A 26,315-nucleotide genomic window follows, 5' to 3' on the forward strand; every position below is an offset into this window, starting at 1 on the left:
CAGTATACGCCTCGCCATTATTAGAGACTGTACGTAACTCGGTAACCTGCAAGATCATATCTGAGCAGGTCCTCCGCAGTGTCGTCCACTTCTCTGATGGAACAACGCTTTTCACGAAATCATTCAGCATACAAAATCTTTTCTTTTTTTTCTGATGCCCGTGCTCTAAGTTACTGCGTTCGTACGTACGACAGTGATGCACGCATTGAAAAAAAAAAAAAAGAACTTGTTCCCCACGTTTCAAAAAGCGTTTCGTTGCGACGCCTCGACGCTATTCCTGAAATCTCGGCGCTGTTTGGGGATACGAACAAAGCAAAACGCTCGCCTAGGGAAGCAGTGGTGCAGAGGGCTGTTCCATTTGTGTCATTAATCACTGGCCGGATGCTTCCATCGGCGGAAGTGGCTGGCGGGGCTAGCACGAAAAGGGGAAGAAAAAGCGGAAACAGGTCTGCAAGCTCTGCGGAAAGAGGTAATGGCGGAGTGGAAGTGAGCGACACAAAGCGCGATTGTCTCTCGTCGCCGACACGCCGCCGTGTGAAATAAACAAACGTAGCTTTACAGAGGGCCCCTATATAGAGCTGTCGGATGTACCGTAGCTGAAAAAAGCGCCTGTAGACACGATAAAGCGGAAATTTAAAATCATAACTCTGGACAGGCCTTTTCATTTCTTTCAACTAACGCAACAGACTTCATGAAGTGAGACTTATTATCCAGCTTTGTAGGTGTGATAAGCTATTGTCGTCCTTGAAGCGTAGTTTGGACTCACACAGCTGGCTTTGCTTTCGTTTTCTTCGCACCTTCCATAGAATTCGATAAGAACGGTGTTGAAATTCATGGCAACTTGTACACTGAACAATACATATGACGTGACAAGTGTACCGCTTTTTTAAAAAATAGATAACTAAGTAGTAGTAATTTAGTGGCTTCTCTTCGTAATGCTCCGATTGAGCTTCCAAGTGATTGGCTGCTTTTTCATGGTGAATTTTGTTGTTATTTTCTTTTTTATGAACTGATAAAATATGTTGATGCACATGGGATCGTACTGCACTTCTTTGTCGCTGCTAGTAAGTAGTACTTATTTGGTGCAAAGCAGCGCGGCAATCTTGCAATGCGCGATAAATATTGCACTTGTCAGTTGCTGTTGGCATAAGGGTTAAACACCGCGGGGGATATTTTCTTTAAAAAATGTTTGAGCATGCAGTGAATCTAATAAAATTGTCCGAACTCAATTTTTTAACGGCGTCACACTCATGTGCAAGCGAAAATTTGTACCCATGAGGACAATTTATTATTTTCTCGGTGAGTAGACTGTGAAAGGTGAATTGGCTAGGCTGAAGACAATTCGATGACGTGCTACGCGATATATCTTGATGTGGTGAAGCGGTAGATAGGTGGCAACTTGGTCGATAGGTCGCGTTCAAAAATCGCTGGGTAGAAATGGCGGGGGGGGGGGGGGGGGGGGAGGATGCTCTAAGACAATCTTTCGCATTTCCGTAGCCCAACACTAGATAGCATCGCCAATCGTCTAGCCATATTAAGTCAATATTACCCATAACTTTGCGAGCACTAGTCGACGATAGCGATCGTTTATCCAGCGCTAGCCAACGTTATAAGTGCTAACCAGCGCTTGTAGTACGCGAGTAGATACGGTAGGCCAGGGCCCGTACCGGTCATATTTCACCATTGCCCGCTCGTTAAGAATCGCTAAGTGGTATGGTAAGATACGCTTTCTCATAATAAATAATGTCTCATTCCTTAGATATATTGGTCCCGATAACGTTTATGTCAATTAGCGGATAAAAAGACGAAAAAAGGTAAAGTACCCGTATTTTCCGAATGCATAAAATTGCAACTTCGTAAGTATATAAATTTCGGAAGGTGGCTTTCGTCGGAACTATAGTCGGATGCAACGTAAGAAGTCCGGAGAGGTCCCACCCAGATGACCGAAGCGTGACAGCCGATCGCCTCCGCGAGTAAAACTAGTCCCGCTCATGCACTCGGCGGCTGTCCGGCGCATGATGTCAGTCTGGAATGCGCGCTCATCGGGGCGGCTTGTGCTCATCTGTCACGGAGGTTGAAATACCGGAGACTTCTGAAGTTGTAGCCAAGTTGTATCCGACTATAGTCAGCAGCGCGGCGACATTATTCGAACTTTCCTGCTTCGATGGAGGCGAAACGCCGGAGGCCCGTGTGCTTATATTTGAGTGCACGTCAAGGAAACCAAGGTGGTCGAAATTATCCAGAGCGCTCCACTACGGCGTGCCTCGTAAGCATATTGTGGTTTTGGCTCGTAAAAACCACGATACTACTTCCAATATCCTATCGACGCGGTGTTCTCGAAATGTTCAACAATATGCAGATGTGCCGGACCCTCCGAGTGACGTGGACGTCCGAGAAGTTGGAAGCCGGACTGCGCGAGTCACGTGGTCTGTTCCGTTCACTGGAAATTCGCCCATCACGCAATACGTGCTCCACTGGAAGACTACTGACGGTGAGTTGTCAGCTCGACACGTTTGCTTCTTTTAAATGCTTTCCTACGAACGATGTATGTGTAGATATGGTTTTATAATGGGCTACGCAACTGATCGTTCAGGTACTCAGTGGAATAGAGCATACTTGTATTGCAATATTCATTCATTAATTTATTCATTCCTCAAAGGCCCCTGTCCTGAGGATGGGTTTTACATGAGGGATGGGGGGATTTCGTGCATTAGTTTTGACGCATAGAGCATAGGCTTTCGCCTGTGAATTTCTCAGCGTTAGCTGAAGGGACCCGGTGAAATATTTTTTCAATGAACGAAGTGCTTTGACCGCAGACTTCGAAGAGAGTAACATGCAAAGTCAAAAGTTGGATCTGCAAGTGCAATCAGACTAAAGATATTATTAACCTTATTATTTGCTTAATATTCTTCGTAAGCAGGAGGAATGACCATTGTAATTAAAAAGCAGCGCGACGGCTAACTTGTTTAATTATTCTATTTTATTTCTTTTATCCCGCTCAAGGCAACGAACGGGGGTCATAACTTTTACGCAATGTATCCCAAGAGTTCAGCGTTCCAGACCATTTCGGCAACCGCAAAGCAAACTGTTTTCTGATAAGCAAAAAAAAGATAATAAAGGAAAAAGAAAAGAACTGCAGGCCGCGACAGCCGGGGAGTGACCCAACCAGGGGCGTAGCCAGAAATTTTTTTCGGGGGGGGGGGGGTTTAACCATACTTTATGCATGTTTGTGCGTGCGGTTGTCTGTGCGCGTGTATATATGCACATGCAAAATTGAAAAATTTCGGGGGGGGGGGGGTTGACCCCCCCCCCCCCCCCCCCATTGGCTACGCCCCTGGACCCAAGGATAACCTGTTGTGGCGACCCTGGATAAAAATGTGTTCGACTGTTTTGATTAGTTTTCCTTCTGTTCGAAAACTAATATTATTCTCGTGAAACGGCGCTGCAGCATATTATTTCTCGTTGCCGCCGCCGTTTGCGCAGAGCCACACTTTCTTCCACAGGCGGACACCTATAACAAAAATAAAACATATAAAGGTTATTTCGCAATTTTCAATGCATAACTGCGAATGTAGACAGGGAAGGCTGAGGGGCGGTACATTTTAGGGGGGCTTGCGAAAGCCCTTTTTTGTCCGTGTCTGGTGGCTGGGTTGATCTTATCGGTTCTAAAAGGTCTGGGGGCACTCTCGAAGCTCACAGGGTACACTTGTGCTATTGTTTCTATACATTTATGTCGATCAATACCGTGTGCATATTTCAGCCTTAACCTTTCTACACAGCGTGGCACTCATTGAAAGCTCGTTACTATGCGGTGCTAGGCAATAGTAATATCAGACAAGGTGAGGTCAGAACAATGCTCTATGCTGACGTTGACCATTGAAACAAAACGTATGAAAGTAAATATACAGATTCTTTCTTCTATATTCGCACCTTCAGAAAGAGCAGTACTTTCGATTAGGCTATCCTCGGAACGCAAAGTAAAGAAAAAAAATGTTGTGTAAGCTTCTATGTCCGCGCCTTCAGAAAGAGCAATGTTTTCCATTAAAATATCCTCTGCAGCAAAATATTAGCAGTATCTACTGCAAACAAAGTGCACTCGCAAGCTGTTTGTGGCTTGTTTTATTCAGCCTGCCGGAATATTTAGCGTGGCAAAATTTGGGATTACGCTAATTTGGGAGAGTGCGCAGTTTCGGGGCGCATCCAAAGAACCTGGTATTTCACAACCACAAGTCCGACTTCTTTATGATTAAATTTAGTAACATGCAGAGTGCACTTCTCATTTTTCGTAGGAATCAATGTCGAATCGTAGCAACCGTACAATAAAAATGGGATGATTATCAGCACAACATAACGGTGAAATCGTTTTATCACATCTAAACTGAAAAACTTGCAGGCGTCAAATTGATTGTTCAAAGCGTATTTCTTTAAAATATGCTTTGAGACATATCTCAACAAAATGAAATGAGGCATTGCAATGAAAAAAAAAAAACCTTGTTAGCTATTCCACTCTGTTTGGTACATGGGAGAGAGATGACTCGGCAGTTTGAACAATAGCCGATAGCACACCCTGTAACTAAATCTATCATGACTGCCCAAAAATTCCTTTTGAGTTTAGCGTATGCTCTTCTACACTATCGTACTTGAGCAGCGAGGTATTGGATCTTTTTGCCGCATTTTCCGTTTCACGACGCGCATCGCCTTGTCTTGCGTGTCGGATGCGCTTGGCATTTCGCGCACCATCGTAATTGGTGTTTGCCGCCCGTGTGTTCCTTTCCTCATTTTTAGTAGACAGGGGGTGAGTAGCGGAATTTGCCCAATTTGTGTGGTGACATACGTTTTTGCTGAAGCGCAGGAATAATACACGGAACTCTAGCCATTAAAGCTTCGCTGAAAAATCGCAAGGCTCGTAACAATTTGTGTGATACGTAACCTTGTCACCTTCACACCCAAGAACGTTTTAAGATTTTCGATTCGAAGTCTTATTTTGCAGTAGTCCTATTGTTTGGGAATAACACACGTAGCAATTTATGAGAAGTACAAAAAGGCTGTTTTAACGCGACAGCTTTAAAGAATGCGTTTCGCAGAAACTCCAGTGTCGGTGTCGTTGGTTGTGGACGAGAAATCGGCGTTGTCCGTAAGCGAAAATTCGAGATAGATGATAATAAACTACATAAAAAATCTCACAGGATACCTTATGGAGTCACTTAAGACAACTGGAAGGCGAGAGCAATCTTCTTTTCTTCTTAGCCGATCTATTGATCCTACCCCGCCACTCTTCGAAAGCTTTCTGCACCTAACGTGGTTTTCCACTGCCTCCAGGATAGGAGGCACCTCACCTGGTTTTACACTGACTCCGTGATCGGCCCACCTTTGACCAAGCTACGATGTCATGTGATGACTTCATCACGTGACGGCACGTCACTGTGACGTCATTATGACGCCAGCATGACGTCACAAATTTGGCAATCTGAGACGTAATGACGACGTCATATGATGACGTCATCACGTGATGATGATTTTTTACATCACTTGTGTGTACGCCGACGGGAGACGCCGAAGCGGGACACCGGTCAATTTTCGCGTTTGATGAGGCATCTAAGCCTTTTGCCTTAACGAAAAATAAAAATCTTGGGTTCTGGTGAGAATCGAACCCAGGCCGTATGCGTGGCAAGCACGCGTTCTATCACAGAGCGACGTCATTGCTTGGCACTGCTTCCGAAAAAGAAGACCCTATGCGAATGTCATGTAGTGTGAGGAGTCTCCTTAACGCATGTAATATTGCGTGGCAGAATCGTAGAATCGCACCAGGCGTCAAAACATGCGAATTGCGGAACGAGTGGATGGTTTAAAGGTCCACCAATTGCAAAGCGCTCAAGCAAAATTAATCTTTATCAGAAACATCATCAACGAGATGTGCTGCTGCGCAGGTGCGCGTGTTGCTTTAGGGATGCGTAGTGGGTACAGCTGCCCAAACCTTTATTGAGCATGTGCGAGCGACGACATTTCTGTCCGTCAACGCCATACAACGGAGCCGAGCTTCAAACAGGGCGAGGGTAAGCGCATGCCCACAAGGCTCGCTCAGCTGAGCGCATCGTCTGCCGGGCTATTCCTTCTTAAGGACGTAAGCCCATATCGGCGCATTTGAGGGTAACCGCGTTCTTCTGCTGATATTATGAGTGGGGCGTGTGGCGTATCTTTAAATGTTATTCCCATGGTTTCTTTCTGCGACGTTCATCTTCGGAAAAAAAAAAGTCGCCCGCATCTTCCCACGGGGGGAACTCGAGTAAATGCGTCGCAGAGTGGTGGGGGTATCGCGTGAATGTTGCGTAATTGGGTATGGTTTGGGAATGCTTAATTGTTACACGATGCGCACACCAAGTACGACTTGAACGACTCCAGCGTGCACGAAGTTCCGGGTCCGCAGCTCGCTTCAAACGCTTGCGTTCAGCGTCGTATGCTCGTCTCTTCGCAGCCTTGTCTTCTGCGTTGCTTGCTGTTGACGCCGACGACGGTAGGGGTGGGGTAACGTTGCGTTCAACGAGTGGTGGGACGCTGATTGAAGGTACTGTTGCTTCCATCGCATCTACTCGAGTCAAGCAAAGGGTCAAGTCAAGCGAAAGCCAAGTAAAGACGCCCTTGACTGAATTCCGAACGCGTGCTCCGCCGCCTATATACACACCGCCCGCGTTCGATCGAGAGGAGGGAGGGACGGAGAGGAGGGAGGGAGGGAGGGAGGGAGGGAGGGAGGGAGAGGAGAGGCCCGCTGCCGGCACGAGACGAGCTGAGCATGCGCAGTTGGGGTGTGGACGGCGGCCGACGCCGCAGGTGCGACTAAGAAATGCTCCGCATTTAATAAAATATTCGTCCACACACGCTGTCTGTTCGTCTGAAGCGCGCTAATATGGGGTGACGTCCTTAAGAAGAAAGAGTCTAGCAGACGACGGGCCTAGCTGAGCGCGCTTTGTGGGCATGCGCTTACCTCGCCCTGTTAGCAACCCGGCTCCGTCGTACGGCGCTGACGCACAGAAATGGCGCCGCTAGAGCATGCTAGTTAAAGGCTTGGGTGGCTGTGCTTCGTCAGTTCGTTAAAGGAAGAATTATGGGATAGTGGGAACTTCTCAACTGCACTTGCAGTGCAGATTCTTTGGAAACGCCCACTGTTACGTGCATGGACGTATCTTTCCTTGCGGCACGCTTGAGGTGTTCCACCGATACGAAGCCTAGCCTAGAGACTGAGAAGGCGATATGTACGGGGCCCGATTATGCTATCGCGTTGTAATCTTGAAGGCGAAGCTCAAGCGTCCTCCAAATTTTGGAAACATTGTGTGGTTAACAGCCCTTAATGATATTACAATTATATAAGCTGTTAAGATCGGTTGGAAGATTAGGAAGCAGGAATGTTGTCTAGAAAAAGTCTGTGGTTGTCTGCCGTTGGCAACAGGAAGCGGACAGGTGAACAGAACACCTTATGTTGATTGCAAGATAACAACGTGCCTGAAGCTTCCCCTCACAATATGTCATGTAGTGGCAGAGCAGTCTTTCAAGGCGACGAGGAAGATTTTTTTTATTGTTCCTAAAGTTGAAGCAAGCATGATGCTTACTCGAATGCCATAAGTCATTGTTGTTTAACATTTTATTGTTTAGTGCCTAATATTTTACTTACCCTTTCGTGTTCAATGGCCGGTAAGCCAAACTGATGGCGTTTTACGTTATCATCCTTAGTTATGATTATCATATAATACGCTGAATCTTTCAGAACGCGTGTCTCACATTCAGACTTCCTAAAAGCTTCCTTAGGGTCCTAGTCTGTTCTAATGGAATGACGACCAAATCGCAGACAGCAGTAACTTCAGTGGCATGACCACAGAGCCCCGCTTTCTTCGTTAACGCTTTCTAACTAAACGTCACTAGCCTCTGCTCAAAATAAAGGGAATCATATGAGATATTGCAGCAGTCAATGCTAGCGCCAGAAATGACAGAAGTTTTGTTCATGTGCAGCATATGTGGACTGCAAGGTCTGCCCCGTGTTCGACAGAGCCCTGTTTGAGCGAATTGGAGTGCTGTTTGAGTGAAGTCTATTTGTGACTTTAGCGGCCAGATGATACGTCCTCAATATTTACTGCAAGTGACGTTGGCTGGATGATAAAGTGGAATAGCAAATGTATAGCATGCGAAGTTTTATCAAAATAGCTATACCTGCAAATGGCAGGCATAACTATATTATTTGCAGGCAAATATGCCGGAAAATCAGAAAATTTGCAGGCAATGCGCGATGTAATCTGACGTGACGAACTTGTAAATAGAATTCAACGGCAGAGGTCCTTGTGTCGGCTAATTTCCCTTGTCATCATCTGTGAAGCTACAAGTTAGAAATGGCAAACCTCCTGTTATTTTTACTTTCCCTCAAGGACGGAACATTTCATTTCAGCAAAAGTGAAGAAAGCTGATGGGCCACTGTGCACTATAGTTTCGAATTATTTGACCGACCTGAAAGTTTTACCGACCTGTGATAAATGGTTCATTTCTTCTTCATTTTAAACCCTCTGTATCATTCCTTTCTTTCTTACCTCTCTGTCTCCCCTTACCCTTTCGCCAGTGCAGGGTAGCAAACCAGATATTTATCTCCCAGTTTACCGCTCTGCCTTTTGCTTAACGCTCTCTCGCCTACTCTCTTCGTGGTATTTTCAGTTCATACGATTGTTTCAGCGCTCTACAACGCGTACAAATATCCACTATTGTTCAGATTTTCGATAAAGAGAACTCGCACCACTATAGCGTTCTTCATTTGGATTGACCAACTTCGGATCAAGGCCCCAAAAAGGCGGCCCTTGTATTGCCCCCGCAGCAGCCAAGGAATCTTTCTGGTCTTTGTACACGTGGACACGTGATGCTAGTTTCCCTGGGGAAGATGAAAACTGGATGATGTCGAAAAGTTGGGCTTGTTGGTGCAGCATTGGAGCCCACCAGTGCAGGATCACTACGACGACAAAAACGAAGAACACACCACAGCGCCGAACCTACAAAAAGTTTATTGAAAGCACTGATACGGTTGGTTGCCTATACGGTAAAGAAAAAGTGTTGTCTATAAAATTTATTACGGCAGAGCTGTTATGCTCGAGGTTTTTCGTGTGTCTTAGGTAAAAAAATGAATGGTGATCATGAAGAGGCACGCGCGCCTAGTCATCTTCTTCATTTTCGTCCTCTTCTGCTTCGCTCCCAGAACACGTGCGCCGATTCCGGCATGGGTGGCAATAACTCTGGTGGGCGCGAACGAGTACAGAGAGTGAAAGAAAGAGAGAAATATGGAGAGAGAAAGAATTGATAGAAGGAACGAGAAAGAGAAATACGTGGCGAAAAATTTCTTGGCGAGACGAGATTCGAATCCACGTACCCACGATCCGAAGGTGAGCATCGTAACCACTCGGCTATCCAGGCACGCTGGTAGAGCAAAGCATAGCCCTCTATAGTATAGTATAGCAAGTGGGTGGGAAAGGGAAGTGAGGGTGAGATGGAGGGATGAAAGAGTGACGAGGAGAGAAAGGAGGAGGGGAGAACGAGTAGAGAGAGAAAAAAATAGAAAAAGGAGAGAACAAGCATAACTATCTATAGTATAATATAGCATACTATAGTGTAGTATTAGTGAGAACTAACAGACCATAATACCAAGAAAAGTATAGGGGATATTGTTTGTGGTAATCAGGATATAAATCTGAAGAAAGTAAAGTGGACGAAAATATAACTTGCCGCCGGCAGGTACCGAACCTGCGACCTTCGAATTACGCGTCCGATGCTCTACCACTGAGCTACGGCGGCGCTCATCCTCCCGTCCACTTTACTTTTCTTCACATTTATATCCTAATTACTACAAATAACATCCCCTATACTTTTCCTTGGCATAATGCTCTGTTAGTTTTCATTAATATTGTGTCTAACAAAGACGAGCCCTTAAAAGTAATCTTCTTTCCTTCATAGTTTAGTAGAATATAGTATGACAATGTTTGAGAAACAGAAAGGTGAGAGGCTAAAAGCCTAGCCAAGCCAGGACCAGCTAGGTGCCAGCCAGGTCTGCCTTGCACGACTTAATGCAAGGTGCGCTAAGTTTGTTTTCTTGTCATCGTCGTGATTGTGCGCTGGTTGTTTGCAATAGAATCTCGTACCTTTCACTGCTTTGAGTGTATATTCGGCACCGGTGCTGGCCCCATTATAGCGGAAGTTCTCGTCAACATTCGCCTCACTCACTCTCACTCTTCTGAAAAGAAGCCGGCTACTCGGTTGGCGTGTGACATCTCTTAGTTGGACCCGAAGTGTCTCCGCAATCGAACCACTTCTGTTCAAGCATAGGTGATTACAGCAACCCTCGGAAAATGTTATTAGCATCTACAGAATTTACGCGTGTAAAAGCGAAGTGATCACATTGTGGGAAACTTCGTCGGTGCTTTCTTTTGCCGGTAATAGTTGCGAATAAAGTCACGTTGCTGCACTCTATGCGGCTTTAGATTATTATTACTTTTTCGTGAAGCACAAATTTTATGCTGTTGCCTTAAGCGTCACAAATGTACAATGCTTTTCACGAAATGTTTATTTGCCAGGTATCCTACGATCGAAAATTAGCGAGTGGCTTAATAATAGGCTGCTCAAATATTACGGGTAGTATTTCATCGATTAGAGACCCGATGAATAGATATTCGAGGTGGTATTAAAAGCATCAAACAGATTGCTTTGTTTCAAAATTTCTTGAGGACATAAAATGTAATGATCACTTACAAAACCTACTGTCGTTCCGGGTATTGTATTTTCTTTTTCCGTTTTTATTTGTCAGTTGGTTTAAGAAGGGTGTGAAGTATGTCGTAATATATTTGAGATGATTTCTTTGATATGTTCCCCTATTTTAAGTACCCTTCTCTCCTGGACTTCACATAGGACGCCTGCAGGAGTAACAACTTATTTTAATTCTTCCCTTCAATTTATTCTTTTTCGTTCCCCACACTGTTAATACATAGCTTGAATGCCGCTTTCGTGTTGGTACTTCAGGCCTCTGGCAGGACACCCTCACGGTGTCTGGCCTGGAGACAAAGGCAACGGTGCGGGGACTGCTACCGACTACTAACTATCATCTGCGCGTGCGTGCTGACAACATCCTCGGGATCAGTGACTACAGCACACCTGTGGAGTTCACTACATCGAAGGAACGTAAGTAGAATCTAACGCATTCTTCTCTTCAGACGTGTGTTCATGAGCCGAAAATGACCGTGAAGAAAAAAGTAGTAAAATTTATCAGTTGTGAGTGTCTACGCCTAAACCTACATGAATTTTGTGCAGAGCATGAATGTGTAAATACTGTTGTGGCGGAGTAAAAAAAATATCGGCACGTTCACGCATTCACGCACCTTAACACGAAAAAGGTATCTTCACCCTGAATTCGCATTTATTCCTTCGATGTTCTAGCTGTGATGTAACAGTATCAAGAAATGTGCGTTGAAAATGATGAACTGATTTATAACTGGCAAATTTGCCCTGTGCATCGGGGCGGAATGGTATCTTTGAGGTTCCACTACCAGATGTAGCAACCTATTAAATTTGGGAATCTTACCGTGCAAAAAAGAAAACAAAAACAAAAAAGTCCGCAATGCGACTATGAGTAACGTGTGGGTGGGATACTATCAATTTTTAACCATCCGATGTCCTCTGAACATGCAATGAAACGCGAGTACACAACGCGAACAATTGAACTTGCAGTCAAGGAGGCATTTTTTTTTTTCAGATAACTCCAATTTATTTTTTGTCCGCAAAGCTTTCACGTTCTGTTTAGCTCATATAAAATGCTCGAATGAAGCGCGCAAGTACCAGCGAGTGGGCTTAATTAAATTCGCCTGCCGTTGAGCGCAAACACCGGAGGGCTAGGCGACCGACTCGGAGTTAATAGCGCGCGCTCTGTTAGAAGGCAAAAAGGAATAAGGAAAGGGAGCTCACTAAGTCAGAAATTTTAATCTATGGTGCAAGCTAAACCGTGGAACCGTTTGCCTATTTGCTCAAAGTTGTAATTATCGCGCCAGCAGTGACCGCGATTACAGCTTAGCTCAATTCCCAATTCACTGTCACTCATGATAACATCATCTTGGGACCCTGCAGGGGAGAATGGGCAAAATAACCTTAATTAAAAAGTGTTCTACATTGCTCAAATAACACTCTGTACTTGGTATTTATGTTCGCATTTGATCATAAGTTAAATTGTAATGCAATTGACAACTTACGCTGACAATTTTCAATGTCATGTACACTTATTATGTATCGTAAAGTTTATTAGGATTCTGATAAATAGATAAACATGGGTTTTTTTGTTTGCGTGCGTGCGTGCGCGCGCGCTCGTGTGTGTGTGTGTGTGTGTGTGTGTGTGTGTGTGTGTGTGTGTGTGTGTGTGTGTGTGTGTGTGTGTGTGTGTGCGTGTGTGTGTGTGTGTGTGTGTGTGTGTGTGTGTGTGTGTGTGTGTGTGCGCCAACGCAAACGCTCTGCCGAGCTCTTGAGACTCGTGCAAACCTATCGCTTCCTTCACTGCGTTTTAAATAATGAAATTACGTTGATTAGAACTCGCAGTGATCACGCATTTGAGCGTTTCAGGACGAAGAGATGGGTCGGCTGTATACTATAAAATAGCGTACTGCAGTATACAGTTTACTGTGTCTTGCACGTTCTCGTTGACCAAATGGCAAGAAGTGATACGTAAATGCAAATATACGTTGGCACCTAAAAAAATAAGAAAATTAAACAAATGAACCCTACAGTGAAACCACAACTAAAATGCATCTGACATGCCAAAAGACCATTCCGTAACTTCTGGTCATTTTCAAACAAAGTGGTTCATGTCGACGCTAAGAAAATTTATATACACTCTTGATGATGCGCAACACCATTACAACACGCAACGTTGATTTGTTCATAATTTGGTGAAACACTTGGATATGAATAAAAACTACACTCCCCTCCATTTCTGTCCGGCAGAGCCGGTAAATACAACATAAACGTGCATCTTTCTTACCTATCACGGGAAAAAAAATTAGGGTTGCAGTAGCTTCTTTTGCTTCAGTCTTATAACCGTTTCCCTTCTATTTCGAACTCCAGTGCCGGTGTCATTTCATTGTGCCCATTTCAACGCAGCTCCCCGGTTCCCACCAAAAAACGTCCAAGCAACAGCGACAAATACGAGGACAATATCCGTGTCTTTTGACGTGAGTATATATCTTTATCGCTTTTGATATCTGATAAGGTATTTTCGTTTAGGAAAGCCTGAGTGTTTTTGACGTACTATCGCTTCTAAGCCACGGATTATTATCTCGCAATACACATATTCATCAGTACATTACCTTTTATTGCTTTCTTTTTGCAAACACTGCAAGATACGATTTCTTTCGCATATTGTCTGGGACTCGTGCTCGTTCCCTCTCTTTCGTTTAAAAGAAACGTCAGTGGCTGGTCCGTTTAATTACGAAGCTGTCCGGCAAGTCTTTGGGTTTCCGGGAGACGTCATTTCGTGTGCTTCCGAACTTTCCAGCTCACTTCGTTTTTACTTCTGTTTTTTGCAAGTAAATTACCAGGAAAAGCCTCAGCGGTACCCTTTGTGCTTCCTGCGCGTTTTGAGACGCCTTGAGGTTTGACTTTTATGGCTGGCGAAACGGGCGAAGTGAGCCATTCAGTGTCTGAGTACTTCCGATATGTATTTCTATGAGGCCTCGTATCAGATGAAGGAAAATGAGATCATTACAAATTTCTAGTGGCGTTCTCACGAAAAAAAAAAAGAAAAAAACCGGATATGTTGAGCGTAACATTGAGGTTTGAGGTTACAAGGATAGTTGTAATATCAACGCATCCTCTTGTTATTAGCTTATAAAATTTCCAGTTATTATTCGAATATATTTAATCCCAGTGCTTTGCCATCGGTTCAGCGTGTCACGCGTCTGCTTGCATATATCGTGAAGATGCTATCATCCCTGCATATTGAACGCATCAGCTGTCCCTAGCTATTAATTCAAGGCATTAACGTCTGCATTGTGGGTCGCGATGTGAAAGCCATGGAAGAAGCGATTTTTATTACATTCAGTTTTGCGCGCGTTCTTAATGTGTAGAGGCAGCCAGCCATGACAGATGCCGAACATTAGCGTAGTGAGAGAAAACACACCCGCCAGGCAACGGAGGGTACAAGTACTTACGTTCTTTACATCTTGCGTTCATTTGTGTCCTTACGAGATCCGTCGAAATATGCGATGAATCAGGAGAATGTGTTTCATAGAAACCTGTATAGAATAACGTTAACATAAAAGGATAGAATAAAAGTGATATGGTTTGCTCGAACACTTCATTCACCGCCACAACTCGTGAGCTTAAGGGATTGGTTAATAATAAACGTAAGCTAACAATATTAAATGGACACACTTTTGAGTGACAATTAGGCGATTTATATTTCAAAACACACCGTGCAGATTTGCAGTTTGTTTTCTGCATTCTGTTGTGTTTTGTAGGCAATGACATCCTTCCAAAAATAGCGAAGCGCTGTATGGAGCTCTCTCAAAACAAAGTATTTTCGCATTATCAATTATTGGTCCTCTTCCTTTTCTTTTATTACAATCTTTATTACCATCCCTTTGATTACCATCACCAGAATCCCAGACACACAAAAGCGGACGACCAAGTCGAAGGGTTCTACGTCGGCTACCGCGAGCTTTCAAGTCTGGACGCGTTCACCTTCAAGACGTTCGATGCCTCTCCCACCCTACTTTCGGCTCCCATCAGCCACGACCACGCCTCTGGTCAGAGCGTGCTCGGATCGGTGGGTGCGGCGGCGGAGCCGCTACCCCACCGGCTAAGCTACGAGCTTACGGGATTACGCCGCTCTACGGAGTACGCAGTCACCGTGCAGGCTTTCAACGCCAAAGGTGCAGGACCACAGTCAGAGGTGGTCAGAGTGCGGACCTTAGACTTTGGTAAGAAATGGATACCGATTCGTTTTTATAATTCCCTTTGCTTTTGTTACAGCCATATATATGTTTATTACTTTCAATTGAAAACGCTTTAATTTGGATAACTATGATGATACTGACACCACCATCACGCTTATTGGAAAAAATTCTGCTCTTTACTCAATACGATACCACAGACAGCACAAAGAGCGTTGTCGGCCATAGCTATACGACAAGAAAATGACTTCGTGAGAGCCACTCTTAACCTTAACTGGCACATCTGCGATGATCTTCACTACGCTGTGCACAGGCAATCACTCGCGATCGCTCTAGCTCGCCTTGACCACATACCAATGCTGCTAGCAAGTGTCCTCTAATGTCATCCTGAAAAGCCACCGAGGGTTGAGGCAACGAACGCATTGTTAACATTTTTAAGGCCAATAGACCTCCAAGAGCGCCTATAGACTGATAGAGATGCCGTATTTCGCACAAGACTGACGGTCTGTGACGTGGTGTATATGTGCGTGCGTGTGTGTGTGTGCTCCTCCTCTCTTTCTCTCTCTCTCTCTCTGTCCTTCTTTTCCCCTCTAACTTCCAAACTCCCCCACACCTTTTTCCTGTGTAGTGTAGCACACGGGTTATGCTAAACTGGTTAACATCCCCGCCTTTCCTCTCTCTCTATCCTGTTCACCTTCCTGTCTTTCTCAACACGATATCACATCCGTGGCAATATGCTTCGTACATTCATACGGCACCTTGTGTTCTGCGACCTCACTTCGTTTACGCATTTGTAGCGGATGCCGCAGGCAAGAGCGACAGCAGGAGCGCAGTTGCTGCACAATTCATGCTAGGTGTATGTGCTTATTAGTTATTCAAGAGCGTGCGGTTGCTCGTTGTTATGAAGAATTATCGACTTAGGTTGCGTCTTTCTCCTGACATATCTGCCCATGGGGGCAATAAGTATCAAGGCAAACTGACTTTCAGCGATGACTTACAGAATTAATAGCTGTTCTTTGAATTTACTCCAGCCGTTCCCTCGCTGGGTGGGGTTATCCCTTAGCTTGGATCGGATAGCGCTATAGGTTTACATCACGGGAGAACCTGCAGCTTTCATCTGCTCGGTACTGGAAAAGCGCCAATTTTGCTTGAATGGAGGCCGTCATCACCTGACGTAACAACATATATTGGACCATAAGCTATCGTTCTACGTCCTGTCACGCAAAAATCACGTCATTAACTTCTCATAACGAAGGGTATTTTTTTCTCTTCAACGTTACCTGTGAATGCGAAGACCATCGTTGTGATGTTCTTTGGATAGTCTAGGCATAGAGGTAAGAAAACTCATATCTCCTTTATTAAGACGGTTATTAACTGTCAGCCCTTGACAACGTATTCTCGTTTGTGTCGAGCGTGCATCAATTTTCCCGCCTTCGCCAATGCTTTCCAAAACCTTCATTCAACGGCCACGTTTCTTCGCATTCGCTATATAGAGTCATAAAGACGTGCTGCCGTGCATACATAACCCTTACGTGATGACAGTGACGATGACGAACGCGATTTCCGCCGAAGTTGGAGAAAGCGCAAAGGCTTCAATGAGCTTTCCCCGTTGGTTACCCAGGGTTGATATACCGACAGCAAGCAAGAAATATGTTCTCGATAGGCGCGTATCGCTTTTCATTCTCGCTCCGCAGTGTGTGTTTTTACATTTCGCGCTTTTCATTCAGCGCTCACTCTTCATCAATGGGCGGGGCGGAACCGGTCAATATTACCGTCGTCCGGCGCACTGCCCAACCGTCTTTCATTAATCGTCTCTTTGGGCGAGCCCTCCTCTATTAAAGGGCGTCCCCAAACTAGCTACGTGCGGCCGCGATATTGCTGTCGTCTACCGAGCACTCCGTCTATGTCGAGAGGAGCGTCTCTATATGGAGACGTCTTCTTTTGAAAGTGACGCCACCTCTCTTCATCTTTCCTTCTAACTGACGCGTTCTTCATCTACGCGCCCTTCTTGTTTTGCGTGTGTTTCGTTCACTCTGTTCTTTCGTGCACCCTTCCCGTCATCTGACCGCTCGGTACGGAACTGCCGCAGACCCACCGAGCGCCCCGCACTTGCGGATAGGCGGTACCACGGCTCGGTCCATATCCGTCAACTGGGAGAATGAACATCTTCAGGAAGCCCCAATCACGGGTAAGAAACAGAGAATAATAAAACGAAAGCAAATGGCTTTTTCTTCCTCGTCTACTTCCAACAGTTCCACGACATTCTTCCCTCAGCCCTTGCTCTGGGTATTCTAAGCCATGGTTATTACGGGGTTTTGTCTATCTTTTGCGTGAGAACTTGACTACGCTTATTAGTTATATTTTCTCCCCAATTTCATTATCCCAGCTAGGGCAACTGAAGGATCCATGATTTTCTAAGCAATGTTTCTTTCCTTGCTGTTTGAGGAAGTTGGTAATCACGTTTTATTTATCAACGGGGCCCAATAGTAGTGGCAAACATCTAGCATGCATTAAAAAAACCCTCAAGATTATATAGGGAGCAGGTCACCCCAATGAGCAATGATAATACGCCTATCTTTCTTTTTTTTTTGCTTGATTATCAGAAGAAATTTTTCTTCTTTGTGACCGCACGGAAAAATCAAGTATCGTAGAGTAAGTTTCGTAAAATACAATTCTCTGGGTCTTTACCAATCTCTGCGGTCTGTATGCTAAGTTAGACTAAATTAAAAACAAACGGATACCAAAGATAAAGATATGAGTGCAAATACCAGGCTTTTATTTATAAACTTTGCGAACAGCTATTATTTCCGACTCGAAGGGGTTCGTCGATGCGACGACGGCTTGCTTAACTTAGCAACCACCATTTCCTGGCCCATTTGTGCTGCAGGCTTCTCGTTGTACTACAAAGTGGAAGGCAGCGCCGGAATCGAGTGGCACGAAGTCTCCGTTCCGCACGATCGCCGGGCCTTTACCTTAACGGACTTGCGTTGCGGCACCGAGTACCTCGTCTACATCCGGGCTGCCAACCGCGCCGGCAAGGGACCCCAGGGCGAGACGCTCAGCGTTCGGACGAACGGAGGACGTGAGTGTTTTATACGGCATGTTGTTACCTAGTGCCGCTCTGGAAATCGGAAAAATGTCATACTTTAAGATTTCGTGTTGAAGAAACTATGAGGCTTCTTGCACGTCTCTTTTTTCTTGTGCTGACAAAAGCAGGTTACTAAATGAGCACTCTATGACCAAGACCAAAGTAAAAGAGTGTTTCTAAGCCATTCGACTTCTAGAATGATAGCACATCAATTTTCACCTACTAAAAGGGGGACGAAAGAACATAGTTTGCTGAAGGAACCGAAGCCATCACTCCTATGTAGCCGCAACACACATGTTGGAATCATGCTGAGATTTCGATTCGACTATAGCGTACCAATCAAGCAACCTATTGCTCCCTTCTACTTGTTACGCGAAACTCCGACTCCGCCACCTATATGTAGAAATTACATATAAGTAACGTTCAAGAAACATTGAATAAATAATATACCGTCGTTAATAGCGTCCGCAATATAATACGCAGATAGATGTAACTCTAATTTAACCGGATAACTTCATGCACAACAGCGAATGAAACTACAGTTTTGTATAGCTTCATATATCTTCATATTTTTCACACATACCTAATAATTTGGCTCGGCCGAGTACCAAGATTTTCAATATGTGTAGCAGAAGAGGCGTCGTCGTAGTATTGCGAGCTTATTATTATTTTCGAAGTTCTACAATAGTTCAATTCGCCACGCACCTGACACTATACCACCTTCACCCGTATCACTGCGCACAGGCCATCCCCTAAATATTCCTCGCCCCTAATTTACGTAATGTCGCCTTCTCGTCATCACTTTATCGTGGAACAGTTAATGACTGCAACGAAATTCCCCACCGCATTGTTGCTATCACCGCCTCATGTGCCTTCGTAAGAAAATTAACGAGATTCTTGTAAAATAATATCATGGACAACTCCAGTATAACCACTCCTTATGTAATATGCCGTTAGGGGTCCTTGAGGTAATAAAATGAAAATGAAATTAATGCAGGTAATCTTAAGCGGCGTAAATGATACCAGGTAAACTTTGTATTCACTTGCAGGACCAGTGGAGCCAGATCCAAGTCGACTGTTTGAGATCAACTCGACATTCGTGGTGCTTCACTTGGACGCATGGGAGAGCGGAGGCTGCCCGGTCTCCTACTTCGTTGTCCAATATCGACCCGAAGCGCGCGCTGCTTCGCCTTCCTCGACCTCGACCGAGTGGACGCTGCACTCGAACAACGTGGTACCGCAACAGCAACTCGTGCAGCTAGCAGACCTGGCCCCTGGATCCTGGTACACGCTTCTCATGTCGGCCCACAACGACGCCGGCTCGACTGAGGTGGAGTTGAGCTTTGCCACGCTCACGCTAACTGGAGGTAAGCCGAAGTATTTCGCGTGTTGTATAAAGTGCAACAAGCAATGGCGTTTACTGCGCCTGTAGCATTCGCATTCTGTTGATGGTGGTAATTAAGAAAAGGACCGACTAAACTGCGGTGCACAAAAGGACTACACACTATGTTCGCCGCAACAATAGCTCGTACCGGTTACAGCGCTTACCTAAGTCGGCTTTCTGCTGTGAAATTGTTGCTCACGGCGTACCCATAACTCGTCCTCGACAAGTTGTTCTGCAGAGCTGTACGTGCCGTTCTTTAGAGTTGTTCTGGTATATCAGCTACATGTTCTCACCGTCTGGTAAATTACCACTCATATAGGCCGAACACACATCAAACATTGAGCAAAGGTTCATCCATGCAAGATTAAAATGTGTATCGGCAGTCGTTGCTCAGATAGTGCAATCCCTGTTATTATAAGAAATAATGAAGTCGTTGTGAAAACTGTGCGCGTTTGTCGCCGAGTTGCGTAGTTGTAATCATTATAAAACACTACGCGCTACATGCACTGGCTTCACAGGAACATGAAACTGTCTGTTTAATATAATAATACCTGGGGTTTTACGTCCCAAAACCAAGATATGATTATTAGAGACGCCGTATTGGAGGACTCGGGAAATTTCGACCATCTGCAGTTTTTTAACGTGCACCTAAATCTAATTACACGGGCCTCTACCATATCGCCTCTGTCGAAATGCGACCGCCGCGGCCGGGATCGAACCCAGGACCTTCGGGTCAGCAGCCGAGCACTGTAACTGCTATATCACCGCGGCGCACAAACTTCATGTTTATTAATAGCGCATGAGTGCATATCACCCTCAGCCAAGGCTGAGTTATTGCTTCGATAAGGTTTATCTTCGCTTTGACTTGGTCTTGGCCTGTCTCACGACAAGTCGCCTTGGGTAAGTGATCGCATCAAACTTATGCTTTCGCATTTTGATGGAGGTGAAATGCTGGATGCCCGTGTATCTGGATTTAGGTGCACGTTAAACAACACCAGATGGTCAAAATTTCCGGAGCCCTCCACTACTGCATCCCTCATAATCATAGTCTGGTTGCGGGACGTAAAACCGCAGCAATTATATTATTATTAAAGGCTCATGCTTTCCATTTCTTTGTAACTATTGATTAGTACTGCGATGCTTTGAAGTTCTCCTAGGCATGTTAACCCCAAAAGCTTCGAGATTAAATCAGGAACGCTTGCGTGCAGAACTGCCTTCCCGCAGCTACGAGCTCCTGGATCCTCAAGTGACCTTCTACCGACACCTTACTGTGACTGTGCCTATCGTGAGCGCCATTGTGGTCCTCGTCATCGTAGTGGGCGTAGTTTGCGTCGTCCTGCGGAGACGAAACTACGATCCTCACCAGCGCATAGGAGACGGTAACTGCGCTAACTCTTCTGATCTTTTATTCCCAATTGTTTCATTTGTTAGCACTTGCTTCCGCAATTTTTTATTTATCACTATGAGAGTGGATTTTCCTAGATGCGTTTTAGTTTGCATATCTTCTTGGTCGTGAAAAATAGTGGAATTAATGGATTCGCGACCTAGACAACGCAGGAAATACAATAATGCGGGGAAACAACAAGGGTAGATGCGCATAATGATGTCGGCAGCTAGGTTAGCTCGTAGTACATCGATGTCGCGTGTTTGCTTTAAAATGTTGTGCACCTTGTCCGCCTGACTAATGTATTGAGCCGTCGGAGTAGCGAAGCCATGCTATATAACAATAAGCCATTGCTTATGCATATATGTATTCTGTAGAAACAAAAGAATATGCATCGTCCTGTGAGAAAACACTCTTCGCCGTGATCAAAACAACTCATTTTATAGACTTATAAAAGCATTTAGATAAGCAAATAATCACCCACTTGACCGATCTATTCAAAACTTCTTTTCTGGAACATGGCCTTACATCGATCATTCCTATAGACGCTAGGTCTCGTTTACTTTTACAACAAACTTACGTCAGTGAATTTTAATGCATGTCGATAGATAGTATGCTTTTGCTCACACTCGGCTGCGGTCGCCCTAATGGCCGCAGGAATGGTGGTCGCCGAGTGCTGCGACTCCAGCAAGGGCGACTTGATGCTGGCCGTGTCGCACGAGTCTCAGGCCAGAGAACCCGTCTACTACCCGGCGCCTTACGCCACCCACAACCGGAGTGGCACGGCGGCTGGACCAGGAAGTGGTCAATGCAACAACGTGGCTGGGGCCAGAGAAAGTTCCGGCATGGATGATCCTAAAAGCCGCACATACGACGTGCCCTACCCCGTCAAGAGAGTAGGTCAATACACAAACCCCCCTGCACTTCTTACGTATTCATTTAATCTTAAGCTAGATGTGCCCTCGTGGTGCACTTGCTAACGTTACCTTGACGGCGTGGTGTGCGTCGAAAAGACGACAGCGCTGCACATAGGAGGGCCGACGTCATGCCTATAGTTGGTAGGGAATGTTAAATACCGGCAGATCCAATGTTGTTGAAGTCAAGGTACTCGTCAAGCAAACGTTTAGTTCCTCATCGTAAGCTGAAAATAAGGGCGCTAAAGGGTTCTGCTTTCCTGGGTGTCAACGCTTTGTAAGTATTTATTTACGCTCGAAAGGAAAGAAGTAATAAACTATCAAAGCACATTCGTAATGTGTGAATGCTATTATGATGCACTGCTTGAGCATGCGTAAAGCAACTTTATTAATTAGGATAGCCCCACGTTACTATCGCTCTTAGAGTGCGGGTACGAGCAGAATAGTATAAATGGTATGAGACAATACGAGAGCTAAAGCACTGCTCCCATTTATTAAGTTCGAAATTCATGCTGTACTGTAACAGGTTTACAGAAATTATAGGCTGTTAAAGTGTGAGCTAGCGTAAATTTCACTCTACCAGCACTGCACAGTCCAAAATTTTCATAGAATGACACGCCTGCTATACCGATTCTAAGCTGGCTTCTCTTAAAATTGCAGCTAGAAATGTGGGAGCCAAGTCCAGAGGAGCTGGTGACGTGCATGGAAGTCTACGAAAAAGCAGGTATGTATCTGAAAATCTTTTTGCTTCAGCAAGTATCGTGTAAGTAAGTTCGTGTGCCATCTCAGTATACGCGGTGAATTCATTATAGAATGCTGTTGAATGTGATAAATTCACAACCGTTGACCCACTTTCGCTTCCTTTAGAAGTACGTGTCGAGACCTGTCCTAATATTCGGCCGCTTTTGAGTGTATTGCAGATCTAACGACTAATATCAGGTACATTTTGGCTGAAGCAAGCTATACTTTGATATAACTTGGTAACTGCTTAGCTACAGGCTTGGGTTTTAAATTATCATGCAGCAGCGTCCCGTATAATTTTATATTTTATTTGGTGAATTTGTATGTATAGTATGGGAGGAAACAGGAAAGTGGGAGAAGGCAGGTAGGTTAATCAGTTCAGAAGAGTTGGTATGCTACCGAACGCTGGGAAAATTAATGGGGAACTTTAAAAAGAGGAAGCACATAGACAACTTCGTAGGAAGTTTGTGGGGAAGTAAACAAGCTGTTCTTTCTAACCTTACTTACCTACAAATATGCTGATGTTATTATTATTAAACTTAGTTTTGCTTTGCTAAAGAATGTCTATTGCTCTTATCGTGTCCCTTGTTGAATTTTTTTTCGTGCAATTTGCGTAATGCTATATCCAAACAAACTTGCCTAAGTTTTCGTTCTTGTGTTGGTCTCTACAATGCCCATTTAATGCGAGTGGCATGTGTCATTTTTCTTTAGTTTCAAGAATTGTCATTGGACCGGAATAAACTTTATTTCTCCGATTCCGGCCGAAATAGGGCGTCATACTCAAGGGACATCTATCTATTAAAATTCAATAAAGCCGCATGTTTGTTTTTTTTTACAATAAAACACATCAAAAGGAAATAACAACGTGTACGCATTGATTACTGCAGGCCAAGAAGCAATCTACAGAAGCTCACCGTTCCACATATCGAAGCCGAAAGCGCGCAGAACGAGATGGAGGGACGATGGTGACAGGTGAGTCGCGCTTCTCCACCGGTCACTACATCAGGACCTTACGGTAGCGAGCAACTGCTATCACATATAAATTGAATATAGGAACACATTCCCAAGGTACAAAGAAACAACGGTTGACATTATTATGCAAATGTAGGCAATTATACAAACACTGAAAACGTTAACAGCACTCAGATTGCTCGCAATTATTAGGTGTTCAAGTGCGGTACTTTGGACTGAAATCTTTATGCTTTCTGTAAGAAAAAGGAAGATACGACACACACAGCTACGCTTGATTAAGGTAATGCCGGCTTGAGCTCCATATTACCTCACGACTTAATAAACGAAGCCTCATAAATGCCCAGCTCGAGCTCTCATTAGGTTATGAATACATAATTACCAATTTTTATAACTTGTACTATGATACTGTCGCGTGTTATTGATCGACTCAGTGGCAGTATACAAAGTTTTGCCTGCCAAGGGAATCTGTGCCTGCTGACCTCACTACGTCCAGTATTCCGTGGGTAAAGCAACTATGGAATTTCTGAAGGACCTTCTCGGTTGCAGAGCCTTCCATACTTCTCATGTTTGAATTGATCAATAAACTACAGTCATAATATGTGAACGATATCGTATGACTTTAGTAACGCTATTCCTCGTCTTTTCGTTATCCATTTGTAGTACGGTTCACTGTTAAAGGAAAAACTCGAATTTGCACCTTTCATATTGTTGGTACCCTAACTGGAAGTGTATGTGGAGACATTGGTCGAGGAGGCATTGTTCGTGCGCTGAACGAGTCTGTCTAAAGGAGTCAGAACTGCCAACAATCAGTAGTCTTAAGCAAACCTATGCCACTAAGCTATTTGCAAGGGAACGAAACCTGGAAATGCCCGGCGCGCGAGTGTTCCATTTAATGATTGACTTGTCTGTACATTCCTTGGTCTCAAGCCTGTTTCACGGTCATATCCCACGTAGCCCAAGAATACGCTCGGCGAGACGATCGCCAGCAACATGGCTGACGTGCCTGATATCGAATACTTCACACATTATAAGCGCGCGTCTGTCATCTCCGCTTCTAACACTCGATTGCTTGGCATTGGCAGAAGTTCGGGCAGCGAGAACGACGCTGAGGATCTGCTGGACGAAGAGCGTGGCGGCACCATTCCTCAGACTCTCATCGTGCCTCTAGAGAAGTTCTCGTCTTGGGACCTCGACGCCACCACGGATGACCCGATCCGTTCCTGTGCGTACCACTGTGAAGTCGCGCCATTGATTAAAGTATTCCCCTATTACACGTACCCTGCTAGAAAGCAATTGGACCAGCCGGGCACTAGAAAAGCAGTAATTGTAGATGGTAGGACTGAAAACGTACATTGAGCAAGGCTCTGAAGGGGATCAAGCCCGCCTGCTTCTACGATATGCTGGGGTAGTTCCTATTGAAAGTGTAGATGAAACGCATTATTACTTCGAGTAATCATTGTGCCAGTATAGCTGTCCTAACCTATTATATCCTTTCTAAGAAGTAATGCCTTGTCACTTAGGACTGTGGCTGGAATGCAGTGGGAGAGAGAAGACATAAAGGGAAGGGAGGGTAACTCTAGTCGGATACAACTTTAAAGTACGCGGTATTTCCTCCTCAAAGGCTGACGCAGATAAGCCTGCACCAATGGGTGCGCACTCCACTGACGTCATGAGCCGGACGGCCTGTGACCCCGCCTTCGGAGAACATTGCAGATTGCATGAGTGGGGTTATTTTTGTAGTTGCCGAGGTGATCGGTAGCCGTGCTTTGATAACCTAGGCAGGGCTTCTCCGTTCTTCTTAAGTTGTATCCGTCTGTAGGACAAGCATCCTGTACTAATATTCACACGGGAAACAGGAAATTAAACTGAATAATGAGAAAGTAAAACGTTAGCAGTAGGCACGGACTCATGGTGAGTTATTCGCTCTTCAATGCATCACCGACGACCACAAGCTCGATATCGTGCGCTTGAAGACAAGTCAAGGCTGCTAAGCATGGCCATAGTGGAAGAGTGTAGTGTGATGTGAGCTTCACGCTAGTGGGTACGCTTAAAATCCATGCACGTACCGAGATTGTACCGAGACTGAATATCCACCGTTAGATTTGAACCCTCTTTCTTTTGCAGGGAAGAATTACCCAAGCGCCTACGAAGCTACGAGCGTCCGATGTGCCGGAGAGTACACATCGATAACGTAGGCTTGACGCCAGCAGAGTGCCTTTCAGTGACGGTTCATGTTCCTGCACAGACTGCTTTCAATGGAAAGACCGCACCGAGTGGCTTGCCTCCCTGTGACGAAAAGATACTTGACCGTGGTAATGCTGTGTGAACTGAGCAAACGAAAATACCATGAGTGCGGCCGTCAACTTCACCGATTTTGTCCTCAGAGTTTGCATCCAAAGGTTGGTGTGAAGACGGGACCTTTGTTTTCTATAAAACTGTTTGCCATTATTTTTTCTTCTTTTTGCACGACGTACTGAGGACATTGAAGTACGTATAAAGAAAACTATTACAAGTTACCGGAAATAAAGGAAAGGAAACATGTGTGCGAGTTATTTGCGGAAAATACTTGGATTTCTTTCATCCAACATGTGCCAATGTTTCCGCTACAAGTGTTCTTATGAGAAATCCTTGAACATGGAGTGTTTCTGTGGCCAACATTTCGACAATGGGTCTTCTCTTCTTCAAGGCAGCAACGACAAGGCCACCTGTCGAAGCGCTGGCTGTGCGTTGGCTGCAGTGACAACCCCTGTTCGAAGAATTTTCATCTCTTCAAGCCACCATCTTCACGTGAACTTCTGACTTGTTTTGATAAAGTGTTCTTGTGAGTGACTTTGCGGTATGAACTGCGTTGATTGATCGTTTGATTTGCCTTGCTCTTGCGAGTGAT

At 44.9% G+C, this 26,315-nt stretch overlaps 1 protein-coding gene and 1 non-coding gene across 3 annotated transcripts in view; one reads left to right on the forward strand and one right to left on the reverse strand.

The window, feature by feature from the left end:
* The window catches only part of LOC119383234 (Down syndrome cell adhesion molecule), a 33,502-nt gene extending 7,520 nt beyond the window's left edge, over positions 1–25,982 (forward strand). The window contains exons 5-17 of one of the 2 annotated variants that reach the window (XR_007415107.1): positions 2,360–2,491; positions 11,032–11,190; positions 13,153–13,223; positions 14,651–14,972; positions 17,035–17,133; positions 17,833–18,027; positions 19,083–19,400; positions 20,626–20,796; positions 21,459–21,701; positions 22,376–22,439; positions 23,344–23,428; positions 24,511–24,650; positions 25,553–25,644. Coding sequence is in view for 1 of the 2 variants with exons in the window: in XM_037651279.2 (XP_037507207.2) it covers positions 2,360–2,491; positions 11,032–11,190; positions 13,153–13,223; positions 14,651–14,972; positions 17,035–17,133; positions 17,833–18,027; positions 19,083–19,400; positions 20,626–20,796; positions 21,459–21,697; positions 22,376–22,439; positions 23,344–23,428; positions 24,511–24,650; positions 25,553–25,623 (2,066 nt within the window). In the remaining variant the exon portion in view is untranslated. Of the gene's footprint in view, positions 1–2,359; positions 2,492–11,031; positions 11,191–13,152; positions 13,224–14,650; positions 14,973–17,034; positions 17,134–17,832; positions 18,028–19,082; positions 19,401–20,625; positions 20,797–21,458; positions 21,702–22,375; positions 22,440–23,343; positions 23,429–24,510; positions 24,651–25,552 lie in introns of both variants that reach the window. The other variant, XM_037651279.2, reaches the window with a different exon arrangement.
* Trnat-cgu (transfer RNA threonine (anticodon CGU)) lies at positions 9,742–9,813 on the reverse strand. Its single transcript has one exon. It is a non-coding gene; the product is annotated as a tRNA-Thr (tRNA).
* Positions 25,983–26,315: the final 333 nt, after the last annotated feature.

The sequence above is a fragment of the Rhipicephalus sanguineus genome, chromosome 2, assembly GCF_013339695.2.
Source record: "Rhipicephalus sanguineus isolate Rsan-2018 chromosome 2, BIME_Rsan_1.4, whole genome shotgun sequence".
Lineage (NCBI taxonomy): Eukaryota > Metazoa > Arthropoda > Arachnida > Ixodida > Ixodidae > Rhipicephalus > Rhipicephalus sanguineus.